This window comes from Pithys albifrons, chromosome 1, assembly GCF_047495875.1.
Source record: "Pithys albifrons albifrons isolate INPA30051 chromosome 1, PitAlb_v1, whole genome shotgun sequence".
Taxonomy (NCBI): domain Eukaryota; kingdom Metazoa; phylum Chordata; class Aves; order Passeriformes; family Thamnophilidae; genus Pithys; species Pithys albifrons.
In genome coordinates, this window is record NC_092458.1 from 6,783,464 (window position 1) to 6,795,871 (window position 12,408).

General features: G+C 38.3%; 1 protein-coding gene across 9 annotated transcripts in view; it reads right to left on the reverse strand.

Moving 5' to 3' along the window:
- CNKSR2 (connector enhancer of kinase suppressor of Ras 2) overlaps nucleotides 1-12,408 on the reverse strand; it is a 209,991-nt gene that overhangs the window by 56,309 nt on the left and 141,274 nt on the right. For all 9 annotated transcript variants that reach the window (XR_011697485.1, XM_071551813.1, XM_071551983.1 and 6 more), the window contains one exon: nucleotides 41-89. Coding sequence is in view for 8 of the 9 variants with exons in the window: in XM_071551813.1 (XP_071407914.1) it covers nucleotides 41-89 (49 nt within the window). In the remaining variant the exon portion in view is untranslated. The remainder of the gene's footprint in view (nucleotides 1-40; nucleotides 90-12,408) is intronic.

Sequence of the window (12,408 nt, forward strand, 5' to 3'; positions counted from 1 at the left end):
TCCCCCTCCTACGAATACATGAAAACAATTTAGTTTTTACCTTTGTTCTTCTTTTTACTTTTCTGCTGTAGAGAAGACTGTTGAAATGTCTACAAGAAATTCAAAATGAGAGAAGTGAAAATACAATGTTTATATTCAACCACATTCTTATAATAAAATAAACGTAACGTGATGACACTGGAGTCATTGTCAGGTAATGCCAGCCAACAGACTTCTAGGCCTAAGAAAAAAGGAACATTTAGTTCACTTGTTTATAAGGTTGTAAAGCAAAAGCACACTGTGAAACATCTTAAAATAGACCACAAATTAGTTTGCCAAAACAACTGAAGTTCCTTTCTAAATTGGTTGTTCTTCTCTTGTTCTGCTAATTACAAAGGAATGTCTGCATTTGGTTAGTATGACAGTGAAGCTACACAGCCCTTGCGTTTCTGACACATCATCTAACTAAAATATTCTTGACATACACGTACAAATATGCAAATTGACAGACTGCCTAATGCAGGTGTGAAGGCATTTATACAATGGTCATTAGACCATCAGAAAAATTCCTCAAAAATAGGCCTAGTATTCTGAAGGACACCAGTAAAATTCTAGTAAATCACAACAGGGAAAAAGTCTCATGAATAAAAATTCTGAAATAGAACTTTATTTTTCCTAGGTTTTAAGTGGAAGTATTTCCTTCCAGTTGATCCAGTCTCATGAACTAACCTATTGCCTTGGCAATGAGACAGGATGTAAATTACTTCTTTACTTAAGATCCTACCTTTTAATAATAGCAATACATATTAACACATTTTATGGCCATTTCTGTTTAAAAACTTTGACTCAGATAATTATAATCCCTAGTGAAGTAAAAAAATAACTCTGAAATAAATCACACCAAAATTTAAAGAAATGATTTCACTTGTTTTGAATGCTAGTTTTCTGAAAACACACACACACACACACAAATCCAAAACGTCTCAGTTTACAACCCAGGCAACTTCATTCTGCCCACTAATATTTTCACAGTGTTAAAACAAAACCCAAAAACCTCTGCTTGGTTTTTTTATAAATGATTCTCAAAGCAGGTGAGAACAATGTGAAAAACCTTCTCTTTAAATGTTTTGTCTGTAAATTGAACCTGCAAATGTGAGCTCACACCTCTCAACTTCTGAGTCAGTTTTTGGGAAGAAAGGTAATGAAGGGGTATCAGATTTTAATAGGAAGAAAGCATGTAATTTACATGTCTACCCATTTTTCCATACATTATGTCATATTGCAAAATAGAAAGGTTTTACTGAATTCACTTATTATTCTAAATTAGCTCATTGTGTTAAATTATAACTATAGACAAAAGTTACAACTGTGAGAAGTTCCTGGGAACTATTCAACTGCAGTGATTCAAACTAACACTTAAGAGTACTTTACAGAGACTCCAGGCTTCAAGCTAGTTCACCCTTTGCAAAAACAGCACCAGCTTCTTTTTTTAACCTTGAAGATGTGTATGTAACATAAAATGTGTTGTTTATAATCAGAAAATGACAAAGGATGCCATGCTCTTCCTCTTGATCAGAACAAGGCTTGCTTTGCCAACGCAGATCATGTTATTCAGGGTCAACTCTAGCCTGGATCCAACTATCTGCAAAGAGATCCCACAGCTCCTTTATGCGACCTGTCTTAATGCTGGCAACTATAATGTTTCCTTTTTAAGCTTAATTCTGTGATGTGGCAAATATAGAAATAATATAAATACTTCTGTTTAATGCCACAAACTGTAAAACTATGGATTCATACCAAAGCCATAAATTCAGCTGTACTAATGCAAGCTTGTTTAATGACTCGCCCCCAAAGGCAGATTCAAGGTATGTTCAGTGCCTTTTGATTCTGATACATCTTGAGCTTTAAGCAATTGCTTTCACATACATCTTGTCCCACTTTCCAAGAATTTATTTCTTCTACTAATTCTGAAAACAAGCATGAAATTAAATAGAGAGCAGCATCCTATACTAAAGAAAGCTTTTAGAAACTAAAAATAATAAGTAAAATTGAAACAAGATGGCCACTGAAAAGATGAAATAGATGAATACCTTAAGACATGTGGGAACTGTTACTTCTGAAGAAAATTTGAAATTGTTTAATAATATTCTGAATTACGTGCTTTCCAGTCACCCAAAATACAATTAGAAAAACTTTTTGTTATTCAAAAGGAAGGTGTCACTTAATGCTTAACATAAACAAAACTCCCTGGAATGCTCTGAGCCTCAGTTTTTTGAATTCAATGATTTTCTCCTGTAATATGTGATCTTTCAGCTTCTTGTATTTAATAATATACCAAAACCAAGCCTCTCACAAATGCACGTCTATGTAGAAGATCAAAGAAAGATTTTATATATCTGTATCTGCCTTTGCTACCCGCAGCCTCCAAAGCACATATATTTGAAGAGGAATAGAAGACAATTTTTTACAAGGATTTTTCCTGTTTTTCTGTTAGTTTTGTTTTCCTTTTTAAACAAAGGTGTCAGCCTACCTCTAGCCCTATCTTTCTGAGGGTTTAGCTGCACATTCCATCACCAGTGGCGATTTCAATGTGCACAGAGGAGCCGTTACAGTTCCTCTCTTCCCACAACTGTTCATTATGAAACTTGGCTATGTGTGTTATATTTACTTTAACACTCTTCAAAATGATTGACAAGAGTTCTGAAAGTCCATCAGAAGACTGCGCAGCTGGAAATGGAAATCTCCCCCAGGGCATGCCTTTTAGGATTATAGCACAGTAACACAGCTAGATAGGAAAACACTTGCAGGTGGAGGCTCACATAAACCAGAGAGATCACCAACAACCTATAACTGAATTTGTTCCTGCAGCAAAACCAGATGTTATAATCAACACTATCTGCATGCAGCCAATCAAGCATCAGCACCTTTGTACGTAAAACACAAATTTATCAAGATATGAGGCTACCAGGTTTTGTCTCATTCTCAGAGTTATCCAGTTTTCTGTCTGATCTCAGCTATTGGGATAATGTACTTATTCTTGGTTAGTACCACACCTTCTCTATATATTCTCAGAAGGGAAACAAGATTGAAAGTTAGTCATGAACATTCAGAAGCCTGAAAATGTATTATTATTAACTCATTTAGTGGTAATTTGATAGCTCTCTATTTGGAAAAATATATTTAAATAAAAGTGTGAAATAATTTAATTTTTAATTAAATTATTTGTATCATGCCAAATAGGAAACTTAATAAACTCATCTTTCAATACTAATATTAAATTGGAGTGAAACTGCTATCAGGAGAGATGAATATTTAATAAAACTGTTATGATGAAAGTTAGCCAATTTCTGTTCCAGTTGAAAGCTCATATAAAAGTAGAAGACAAATAGATTGAAACCATTGATTGAGAAGACTGGGTACTTTGCCAAACTTCAAGAGACCAAGGAGGAAGTCTAAAGACTTGGGGTCAAACAGCTCCTTAGACCTTCTCTAAGATCTAATAAAACTTCCAAGTGTGACCAACAGATCATTACATCCAAGTTAAAAAAATACACAGATTATAATAGTTACATAAACTCCTTTTCATGGTTACAGAATTTGCAGGTCTGCTAAAGACCGCAACTGAAGGTTCTCTGAAGATCTAGATTGGCCATAGCAATTAGTACCAAATTAGCTCCTAAAACTCTCCTCCAAGGAGAAGTGCTTTTTGGTTTCTTCACTTTTCTTCAGAGATTGTTCACTTGCTCATTTTAAAAAAGCTGCAGGAAAGAACCAGGTTATGGAAATAATAATCTCCAATTCTTTTACCTGAATTCGAGCTCAGTCTGATTGGAAAGGAAAATGGCAACTATCTTCATAGTTTTATTTAGAGCTCAAGTCAAATCCAATTTTTCTCAAGCTGCAAGTTTAGACACTGGAATTATTTACAGTCAGGCAGTTCCCCTCTGTCTTTTTAAAATAACTTTCTCTAGTTTCAGCAGGGTAACACTTCTGATTATTGGAACTTTCTGCTACAGATGGAAAAGCCAGTCTCAGGGGGTGCAGGGAAAGAAAGCTAGTGCTGCCAATTATTTGATTGATCTCCCACTTTGAGAGGTAGTTCTCAATACTTTGAGAACACTGGCAATGTTCTGTTTTCACAGGTTTTGATACCCCACATACACATTTCTCGGCATTTGGTGTGTTGAGATCCAAAATTTCAGAGCTAAAATTGAAAACGGGGGGAAATGCAAACCTATTCATATTACAGTGTCACACTATACACCAGTATAACATCTCATGCTCAAGGGTACTCGCAACAGATGATTTTGCCAAAATCTTTTTTGTTTCCCATGCTGCTTAGTCTCCATTAAGAACTAATAATAGACAGTAGTATTTATTTTCATGGATATTTGTGGAAAATAAAGTTTTCAGGGACTGTGTTACAAAGGCATGATGAGAGAAGACCTCTGGCAGCTCAGAAAGTTTGAAACCTGCCAATTAGCGGCAGAATTTTATTCACGACAGGTAACTGTTTTGTTTTCAGCAGGAGCAACTATTGACCTGCTTATGTGACTATTTTAGCCCTCAAAATATGTAAAAAAAGATTACTGTTTAGAGTCAGATAGGTCTTGAAGGTGGCTGAGTCCACACAGGTCATCAGCAAGGCAGTTTTTGGAAGAAGGGCTGAAGCTGGGCCACACACGACTTTACTGGCACAGGAGATAAGAGACACGGCATGACTTGATGCTCTGAAGGAATCAGTTACCAGGCTAAAGGTCAAATCAAGCACCTAAGGGTGAAATTGCACTCAAAATGGAACATACTAAACAGTGAGATACATTATGATTGTATTTAGAAAGGCAAATACCTCATCGCCTTGTTTTGTGTGTGGCACTTTGGCCACAACAACTCCCTGCAGCGCTCCAGGCTGGGCACAGAGTGGCTGGAGAGCAGCCAGGCAAAAAGGGACCTTGGAGTACTAATTGACAGGAAGCTCAACATGAGCCAACAGTGTGCCCAGGTGGCCAAGAAGGCCAATGGGATCCTGTCCTGTATCAAAAATAGCGTGGCCAGCAGGCCCAGGGCAGTGATCCTTCCCCTGGACTCTGCCTTGGGGAGGCCACACCTTGAGTGTTGTGTTCAGTTCTGGGCCCCTCAGTTCAGAAAGGATATTGAGGTGCTGGAGCGGGTCCAGAGAAGAGCAACAAGGCTGGTGAACGGACTGGAGCACAAGCCCTATGGGGAGAAGCTGAGGGAGCTGGGGTTGTTTAGCCTGGAGAAGAGGAGGCTCAGAGGTGACCTCAGCACTGTCTAGAACTACCTGAAGGGAAGTTCTGGCCAGGTGGAGGTTGGTCTCTTCTCCCAGGCACTCAGCAATAGGACAAGGGGGCACGATGGGCTTAGGCTCTGCCAGGGGAAATTTAAGTTGGATATCAGAAAAAAATTCTTTCCAGAGAGAGTAATCAGGCATTGGAATGGGCTGCCCAGAGAGGTGGTGGATTCACCATCCCTGGAGATTTTTAAACGCAGATTGGACGTGGTGCTGAGTGCCATGATCTGGTAAAGGGACTAGAGTTGGACCAAGGGTTGGACTCGATGATCTTGGAGGTCTTTTCCAACCCAATCGATTCTATGATTCTATGAATGGAGTCCAGGGACTGCTAATAGATTATCTGCCAAAAATTCTCATCTTGGCATATCTGGTTTGTCAGGTCATACAGGGTATTTAACCAAGAACTGTACCATTATTCCAAATCCGATTCTATCCTCTTTTCTTCTTATATTTTGCTGAATAATTGTTCATATTTTTATTTAGTTCTGGATTTTGAACTTCTCACACACACAACATTCTCTGATTTATCTTTGGCTACAACTACTTATTTGCCCGAAAATGGTACCAGCTGGTTCTAAGTTGTGAATAAAGTACCTTTAATAGGCTTCAAGAGCTTTAGTTTCCACAACCCTTCTAAAAGTGGGGTTTCCCTATGAATAGGTAAATGGCAAATGCAGTAAATAGGATGGTCTATGTGAGAGAAAATCTAATACAAAAGCGCAGCAGTGAATTTATGAAAGCAGACCCAGAACTATTTCCTACACTAGTCATAGGCTGATGATGAAACAGTCATCCTATACAAGTAATTCATAAATCCATGGTGAGTTGGACTGAAAAGATATTTACAGACAAAGTATGCCACAGCTGATTAACAATGGCCTGGAACCTTCAGCCTTGCCTCCCAAAAGCAAATTTATTGAATTAAATCTTGATCTTTTAGTGCTTTGGTTACAAATACTTGTGCTTTCCTTGCAGAGCTCTCACTGCTTCTGAGCACACTACAGTAAAACTACTATACCTGGGTTTAAAAGGACAGCACTTACTAAGATTCTATATAGGACATCTAATAGTAAAACACAGTATGAATTTTATATATGAACAAACTTGTACAAGTGAGTTTTTGTACTACATTCAAAATAGTGTCAACAAGTAAGGCAGAATCATTTACAGTGAGTATTGCTCTTCTCAATGGTGGGTACCTCAGACAGAGAGAAGAATGAAACACTGGTTCTGTCAAATGGATTGTGAGAGGCACTGAGATACTAAGCCACTAGAAGAACAGATCTCAGAAGTCATGGCTTGGTATTTTATCCCACACACCATATTCCTACTCCTTCCTTAGTTTTACTTTTTCAGAGACCCAAAAGGTGTTTCAATACAAAGGCCAAATGAACGTGTATTTCATAAAGTTTGCAAAGCAATACTTTCCTGGGTACCATTCAAAAAGTCCATTATCAAAGGCTTCTAGAAGTACTAGATCTACAGTACATGGCTATGCCATGTCATTCATGGTCACAGTTCTAAGTGGATCCCTGTATTTTAGGTTCTCTGACCATGTATTCCCAATACATGCATTTTGTTAATGACCAAATGGAGAAAGAAACAGCATGTGCCTTAAGAAGAGTTAAATATGTGCCTTAAGAGTATTTTACTGTAAGAAAATTGTAGCCTGAGACCTTGAAGCTGCCAATTTTCTAGCTACCTCTGTGGTGGGCAAAGGCTACATTAGCTGTGCAGGATGCTCTCCTTATTACATAAATGACAAGGGCTGATAATTTCAAAGATGTCTATTCTTTTCATACAACTGCTTAGGACAGAACTGTGATTGTCTGAAATGTGATCACAAGCACAGCTTTTCTTCTCAGGAATTCATTCTCCCATCCCTAAATGTTTCCTTTTCATTTGGAGGGGCTCTGTGGCAAATGTTGCATTTGCTGGATGCAAATCAGCAGTTGCACAAGCTAGTGTAAATTGCTTGTGCAAAGTTGTTAGTATAATGAATGCCAATATAAAATAGTTTTTAATAGTAAAAAAAAGAAAATAGTTTTTTCAAATCTTCAGGCTATATTGAGAAAATAATGTACAGTGGTGCTGCTTTCCACCACCAGGGAAATTTTCCTTCCTAGCCATTAAAATACAGGACTCTTTAATTGATATACTGAAGCAGTAAAACTTCTGGACAACATCAAATTTAAATGAGACCTCTCATATTCCCCCACTGCCTTTTCGACTGACACACATGGATCGCAGCACTGTCACAGCAGCCTGAAGAAAATGAAGATAAAAAGTTAAACTAGACAAAGGGTGTTCATTAGAATAATTTATTCTGAGATCACTCCTCTGTTCTACATCTACTTTGAAACATGTAATTTTGGTACCTCCCACACTACTTTTATTGACTAACCTAGGAGAGAAAGGGAGGATTCAGAAACTGTATGCATCTTTTAATGGCAAAAATCCAAGATGCATCACTTGCCCCATCACTGTGTATGTTTCAAGTGCATTCACTTAAGAAGGAAAAAGGAACTAAATTGTCACCTACTCCAGAACAGTATTTAACCCTTTATTTAGATTTCTACCTCAGAGCAGTTCCCAGTTTAATCTCTTACTGAGGAGAAGGGACTAGTCAGAAAAAACACAAAACAACTGAGGCAGGAAGGCACCTCTGGAGATCATCCAACCTTATTGCTCAAAGCAGACTCAAGTACAGCAGTGTGTCTATTGGGTTTTTATATCTCCAAAGATGGAAACTCCACAAATTCCATGAGTAACCTGTTCCAGTTAAACCAGCTTCACAGTAAAAGTACTTTTTCTTATGTTTACATGCAATTTCCTGCATTTCAATTTATGTCCATTGCCTTTTGTCCTTTCACAGTGTCACCAAGACAAGTCACCCCATAAGACTCCAGAAGCCTTGTGGATTGCTTGTGCCTCGCTGCATTGCCCCTCCAGGAGGTATCAGTCAGTCAAATAAACTTCTTTCAAACTATGCAATTTCCCCCATGAAAAATCTGGTTTGGCTTAGAAAATTTTTGTCCTATTCATAGGAAAGGTAGGTTTTCCTCTGTATGCTCATCTAAACCTTGAAACAATAAGGCTACACAAGCAGATTAAAGAAACTTATGCTTGATACATTGGATTAGAGAGGTGGTCTGCAGCACAGCAATGAGCCAAGAGAAGAAAACAAACTACTGTAAAACTGAAGTCAACCCCAGGGCATTAACAAAATCCTGCATCAGGCCCACAGTCTTTCTAGAGGAAAAATGCTTAGCTTAAAATAGAGGTCCCATGCCCCCTTACAAGACTTAGGTGCTTGCTTATCATGAAAAGAGTACCTAGACCTACTTCAGCAGAAGCAGTTACCAACACTCCTGATTGTGTCCCACAGCATGATCTCTTTCATATTGCTTGTCTGATTATATGACAGAGAAAAGTGCAGGGGATGTAGGTGCTCTGTAACAAATAAGGGCAGAACTGAGAAAACAGATTTCTGCTTTAAGGAAGATTCACTCTTACAAGTTCTTCTCTGTTAGCACTTGGGCATAACAGGCTCTCAGTGAAAGAACCAGAAAACTAATTCTGGCTTTGAATAGAGGGGAAGTTTCCACAGGGATGTGAAGGGAAGAGCGTTCGTACATCAGCCATAATACATTCTGCTAAAATTCATAACATACACTTCCATTGCATCTATAAATTAAGGTAGAAAAAGAACAGTTCATTCCAGGATAAAGTCACATTACTTGCTGCAATTCAGTAAAACTTCCTCTAAGCACAAGATGAAACAGCACATCTCAGAAGGTGGTGAAAGATAACATGAGGTCTTTTTAATTCTGAGCTGGTTATGCTGACCTTATGGGTACAAACCAGCCTACAAAATTAGTTTTACCCTTCATTCTAAAGTCAGAATTCTGTACTGTTGGAAATACTATCTACTTGGGACAATCTGAAAGCAAAGGGATATACTTAAGAAATGTACAAAACGCAGTTATCCTACATGGAAAACAAAGCCTTCCTTTTCCTCCACAGCACAGCAGCAGAGACGGATTTGCTGACTCAGAGATCAGGCACTGAGCAACAAGAGCTTCTTTCCATTAAGACAGAAACACCCAATAAAACAGCTTGTGTTCAGGAGCCACACTGCTGCAATGAGCCATCTTCCTCCTAGGTGAAACCAGACTATCTCCCACACTGAGGAAGTGTAAGTGGGGCAGAGGAATGAGGCAGAGACTCCTGTGGACTCAAACCCACTACTCTGGAAAAAGTGCTTGTAAAAGCATTGTGATACAATGGCACTCTGAGATGGGCAGCTGTGTTCCATTAATTCGAACATTTTCACCACTCAGCACAAGTTTTCTCACAATGCCAAATGTCATGGCACATGCCAGCCAGTGTCCTTGGCTGAATGCTCTCACAGTCCTGGTACCTCCCTTCTCCTTGAACAGGAGAGGGGTACAGAGAGGAGCCAATTGACAAGTGAGGACCTAGATGAAGTTCTCATAGTTGTAACACTTCCCATCATATTGCACTGACAAGTCATGCTGAGTCCACCTGTGTCAGGCAATGAAGGCAGGATACAATCAGGAATGACTCTAATTGAAACAAAATACAGAATGGGGATGTGAAAGGAAATTAGGAAATGTTCTGAGCTGAGAGATTTGTTAGTGTATAGACCTACATCTCTAGACCCTGTAAAATTACACTTTCAGACCATTATATTCTATGCAGTAAGGAATAAATCTAAACTGGCAGAGCTGGACTAGATGACCTTTACAGTAACTCTCTCATTTTTAAAGGATTCCCCAGCTTTGTCATAGAAAGAACTTATAACAGCCCATTTTTTTTTGCTTCATGGTCATAATGCATAACAAGGTAAGAGAGAAAGTATAAAACAAAAAATTTTCCACAGAAGACTCCAGTTGTGCTTCATGATGACCCATAAACCAATCTCACCTCATCTTTAGAACATTTTGCTTTGCTGCAATAATTAGCTCTGGATTTTAGTAAAGATCACAGAGTATACAGAAATAAATGTAAAATCTCCCATATTCAATACCTTCAAATTTTATTTAGGCAACCACTCCCTCAATAAGAGAAAATTTATGGTATTAACTAACTTCTTTCAAAAAGAAGCAATACAGATGTGAAAATACTCTCTTATCTGTGAAAGGAATAATTTACCTCAAGAACAATACAGATACTATTCCATAGAATTAAAAGAACTTAGCACTCTCTCCTGAGGCGACGAAGTATTACTGTTTCACAAAATATAAGCTTAAACAGAACTCAAATATAAAAGTTGCATATACTCATCTACTCTCTTCAGTGTTGAGTTCAAAGGACTGATAGCCCAGAACTCTCAAAACAGATGTGAGATTATTGAGGCACATTCACAAGATGATTTAAGCTAAGCAGCAATCAAACAACAGAAACTATTCCTTAAATCCAACTAACCTGCTATGCTCTCAGCCATTGCTGAAATATCTGTTTTATTGTTCAACTTTTCTGCCATGAGGACAGCCAGCAGTGCAGCAGGTTGGCTGAGAGCTCATGCAGTCTCCACCTCAGGAAGTTTTCAACACCCAAGTGGGTAAAGCCCTGAGAAGCCCTGTCTGATCTCAGAGCTGGCCTTGCTTTGAGCCAAAACACAAAATACAGAATCTCCTGAGGTCCCTCCCAGCCTGTATTATCCTATTATGTACTTTCTGCTGGTTTCTGAGGCATTTGGATTTTTTTTTCTGTAGCAAATTCATTAGATGCCTTTCTCTTGCTGGCATCTTTCCTCCCTCTGTCCAACATTTTACTTGGAATTCTGACAACTGGCTATCCATTCACCTTTTATTACCTTTTACTGGTCGTATCATTAACAACATCAGTTCATACTATGACTGAATGTGGAGTTTAATACATATCTGAATAGAATTAAATGATTTACTGCAAAAGCAGAGCACTAGACAGAGGAGGCCTCTCTACTCCCTTGTGTTGATTGCACTAGTCCAAAATTAATAAATGCCATCTCCCACTAGGAAGGAATTTATATGCTGTTTTTCTCCTTCCTTTTCTCTCAAAAATGTAGAATTATTTTGAACCAGATTTCTACCAAAACTCAAATGGAATATCTATAATTACTTTTAAGCACATCAATCTTATGGCTATCCCAAACATCACATATTTTCTTGTTGGTTGACTGTTGGACCATTTTGTTTGTTTTATATGCCACACAGTTCACTTATGACCTAGAGGAAGTTCCTAACACAGATTTCAACAACATAAATACTATTTTTAACATTTGTTTTGTGTTTGTTACATCTGTAAAGTGCTGTACTCAAATGAAGGGAAATACACAGTATAATTTAGATGGTTTCTTTTGAAGAGTAAAGAAGCTGCCCAAGAGCTGGAACCACTATTCCAACTTGAGAATGTGAGAGATGCTGCTCTTCTGTCTGAATCAGATACATAAAACCACAAGTATCCAATTGAAAGAAACCCAACATGAGCCAATGTGTAGGTATTCAAAGCTGCCCATGGCCCACGGTACAACTGTGGCTGTGGCACATGATGGTGTTTCAGACTCATGATGGCAATAGGTAAGAATTTTCCTTTATGTTACTTCCTCTTTTCCTTCTTCCCCTTACTCAATTTTTAATTGTTGTTTTTAAATGCCTCTCAGAGCAAAAAGGCTATCCATACCTGAACTACAGTAGATTAGGCTGACAAAAAAAATCAATACTAGATCAAGATGCCTTCATAGCAAAATTGCATATTCTTGTCTGCACTGCACTATATGAAGCATTTCACTTTTCCCTCTGAATAGACTTTGAATCTTTTAAAAGAACTCCAAATCAGATTATTCTGTAACTTCATAAGCCTCCTCAACTCTGTTTCTACTGCAATGCAGTGAGTTCCCTGCATTTCCACACATGTGGACTTAGTTATCACCACAACCTTATTTCCTCATTACAGACTGGTGGGAAAATTTGCAAGGAGCTGAAGTTGTCAAACAGGCCAAAGTGCTCTCCTACATCCCCCTAAGGCTGCAAAAACTAAGGTGAGATATGACCAGTGCAACCTATGGAAGAAAGGGATATAAATGCCATAAATGCTCCAGTCACCTTGAG